Below are 3,522 nucleotides of genomic sequence, written 5' to 3'. Positions count from 1 at the left end.
CCAGCTCCCTCAGCCTCTCCTCATGGGAATTGTGCTCCAGTCCCTTCCCCAGCCTTGTTGCTCTTCCCTGGACCTGCTCCAGCCCCTCAATGTCCTTCCTGAGCTGAGGGCCCAGAACTGGACACAGCACTCCAGGGGTGGCCTCACCAGCACTGAGTCCAGGGGCAGAATCACTTCCTTGGCCCTGTTGGCCACACTGTTCCTGAGCCAGGCCAGGATCCATTGGCCCTCTTGTCCCCCTGGGCACACTCTGGCTCCTGTTCAGCCTCCTGTCCATCCCCACTCCCAGCTCCCTTCCTGCCTGGCTGCTCTCCAGCCCCTCTGGCCCAGCCTGGAGCTGCCGGGGGTTGTTGTGGCCAAAGGGCAGGACCCGGCCCTTGGCCTGGTTGAACCTCATCCCATTAATCTGCTGCCTGATGAGCAGGATGGTGCCAGGGGGTCTCACCAGGTTGTAAACCTGGTGGTGCCATCCACTGGGGATGAAGACAATCTCTCCTGCTTCCTGAACGATCTCCACGGGGGGTTGGCTTTGGCTGTAGCGAGGGTACACCCTCCTGTCCTGCAGGCTGGGGGCAGTCACATCAAAGGGTAGATTCCCATGTCTGTCCTTCAGGAATTCCTCCTGCCCTGCTGGATACAGCAGCCACTTCTTCCTGCCACAGATGTTTGCTGACCAGCTGTAGGAACGGAACACGTCGGCATGGAACGGTGTCCTGAGGGAAAAACAGAGGTTGGAGGGAAGGCAGAGCCAAAACACTTTAATTTAAATCCTAAAAACACTGAGAATCTGGGACACTGAACCCTTTTCTTCCTGGAATTTTGGCAGGTTTATGTCGTTTTCTCTGTCTACAGTTTTATCTGTATCTCCATAGTGTCGAGTGTTTCCTGTCAAATCCAGTGTTTGTCTCTCCAGTCCCTCCATTTGTGGGATATTCTGTGGGATATTCTGGGATGGGAACTGCAAATGCCACTTTATAACCGAGACCAGGCTGGAATTTTCACCTGCAGAACATCTGAGTCCTGAGGGAAAAACAGAGGTTGGAGGAAAGGCAAAGCTGAAACACTTTCATTTAAATCCTAAAAACACCAAGAATCTGGGACACTGAGCCCTTTTCTTCCTGGAATTTTGGCTGGTTTATGTCGTTTTCTCTATCTACAATTTTATCTGTATCTCCATAGGGTCAAGTGTTTCCTATCAAATCCGGTGTTTGTCCCTCCAATCCCTCCATTTGTGGGATATTCTGTGGGATATTCTGGGATGGGAACTGCAAATGCCACTTTATAACCCAGGCCAGGCTGGAATTTTCACCTGCGGAACATCTGAGTCATCGGTGCCTCCACGAGGCTTCTGCTGACCCTGCAAATCACAAGTGGCTGATGATCCCAAGGGAATTCCTGCTCCAAATCCTTAAATAACCTGGTTTTGGGGTGCACAATTCAAGGCTTTTCCTGCAGCTGATGCAGGAGTTCAGCTCACAAACAAGAGACGAGCTGCCTGGGAGACGAGGCTGGATGGATCCAGGCAGAACACTGGACTCTGCAGCGTGGTGATATCCCGAAGGATAACGTGATAATTCCCTGGAATATTAATCTTCAAAATGGGTGTCTAAGGATGACAGAGAGGCCATTTTCTTACCATGAGCCCTTGGGTCCCATGTAGACAAACCTATAATCATCCACAGCCACAGCATCCCAGTATTCGTTGAGCCAGTCGGAGGAGAAGTACACGGGAGTCGTGTAAACATCCTGCTCTGGGAAAGCCCTGGGAAAGGGAAAGGGTTGGAAAGGGATCTCAGGAATATGTGGCATTGCTACTTCTCCCTTAGGTCCAAAATCCAGATGCAAAGACTGATCCTCCTGGATTAAGAATCATGGAATGGGCTGAGTTGGAAGGGAGTTTAAGATCATCTTGTTCTACTCCCCTGCCATGGGCAGGGACACCTCCCACCATCCCAGGTTGCTCCAACCTGGCCTTGGACACTTCCAGGGATCCAGGGGCAGCCACAGCTTCCCTGGGAAATCCATTCCAGGACCTCCCCACCCTCACAGCCCAGAATTCCTTCCCCATATCCCATCTATCCCTGTCCTCTGGCAGTGGGAAGCCATTCTCTACATCCTGTCACTCCATCCCTTGTACCAAGTCCCTCTCCAGCTCTCCTGGAGCCCCTTTAGGCACTGGATGACCATCCCCAGCCCTGGCTCCATGTGGGACCACATTCATGGAGTCATGGAATTCCACAAGGGTTTGGGTTGGAAGGGAACTTAAAGATCATCTCACTCCCACCCCCTGCCATGGGCAGGGACACCTTCCACCAGCCCAGGTTGCTCCAACCTGGCCTTGGACATTTCCAGGGATCCAGGGGCAGCCACAGCTTCCCTGGGAAATCCATTCCAGGATCTCCCCACCCTCACAGCCAGGAATTCCTTCCCCATATCCCATCCATCCCTGCCCTCTGGCAGTGGGAAGCCATTCTCTACATCCTGTCACTCCATCCCTTTTACCAAGTCCCTCTCCAGCTCTCCTGGAGCCCCTTGAGGCACTGGATCCCCAGCCCTGGCTCCATGGGGGACCACGTTCATGGAGTCATGGAATTCTACAAGGGTTTGGGTTGGAAGGGAACTTAAAGATCATCTCACTCCCACCCCCTGCCATGGGCAGGGACACCTTCCACTGGCCCAGGTTGCTCCAACCTGGCCTTGGACACTTCCAGGGATCCAGGGGCAGCCACAGCTTTTCTGGCAAATCCATTCCAGGGCTTCCCCACCCTCCCAGCCAGGAATTTTTTCCCAATATCCCATCTAAATTTATCCTCTTTCAGCTTTAAGCCATTCCCTGTGTCCTGTCCCTCCATCCCTTGTCCCCAGTCCCTCTCCAGCTCTCCTGGAGCCCCTTCAGGCCCTGCAAGGGGCTCTCAGCTCTCCCTGGATCCATCTCTTCTCCAGGTGAACCCCCCCCCCAGCTCCCCTAGCCAAGAATTCCTTCCCACTATCCCATCTATCCCTGCCCTCTGGCAGTGGGAAGCCATTCCCCCTTGTCCTGTCCCTCCAGGCCGTTGTCTGGAGTCTCTCTCCATCTTTCCTGTAGCTCCTCCAGCTCCTGGAAGGCCACAACCAGTTCCCCCGGGAACGATCCCAAGAGAATCCCAAATCCCCGAGCCTCAGGAGCTGGGCACTGAGGGCACTGCAGAGCTGCCACCTGCTGAGGTGCCAGTCCTTGAGGTAGAGGCAGCCCCGGGAGGAGCGGTAGCCGTTCCGGATGTATTCCTGCCAGTATTCCACGTATTCCTTGAAGGGCAGCTGCTCCTTGGGGTTGGAATTGTATTCCTTCACGTCACAGTTGGCCACGGGCACCACGGCTTCTCCTGGAAAACACAACCACCCTCAGGGCAGGGGCAGAAGGACCACGTCACCCTCAGGGACCTGCACCTTCAGAGGTTCTGGGCACAACCCAAAGACCTGGAGGAACAACCCCTACCCCAGGATCAGCATTCCAGGCAAACGGGACCCAAACCGGGATTTATT

General features: G+C 54.4%; 1 protein-coding gene across 1 annotated transcript; it reads right to left on the bottom strand.

The window, feature by feature from the left end:
* Positions 1 to 392: 392 nt before the first annotated feature.
* LOC113941774 (jmjC domain-containing protein 4-like) lies at positions 393 to 3,380 on the bottom strand (the record flags this gene model as incomplete). The annotated part of the gene is made up of 3 exons (XM_027632917.1): positions 393 to 713; positions 1,637 to 1,762; positions 3,197 to 3,380. Coding segments are annotated over 3 exons (631 nt in total), but the record flags the coding sequence as incomplete, so codon positions are not given.
* Between the last annotated feature and the right edge of the window lie 142 nt (positions 3,381 to 3,522).

This window comes from Corapipo altera, unplaced genomic scaffold (genome assembly GCF_003945725.1).
Source record: "Corapipo altera isolate COAL_440 unplaced genomic scaffold, ASM394572v1 57451, whole genome shotgun sequence".
NCBI classification, from domain to species: domain Eukaryota; kingdom Metazoa; phylum Chordata; class Aves; order Passeriformes; family Pipridae; genus Corapipo; species Corapipo altera.
This window is presented reverse-complemented; position numbering and strand designations above follow the sequence as displayed.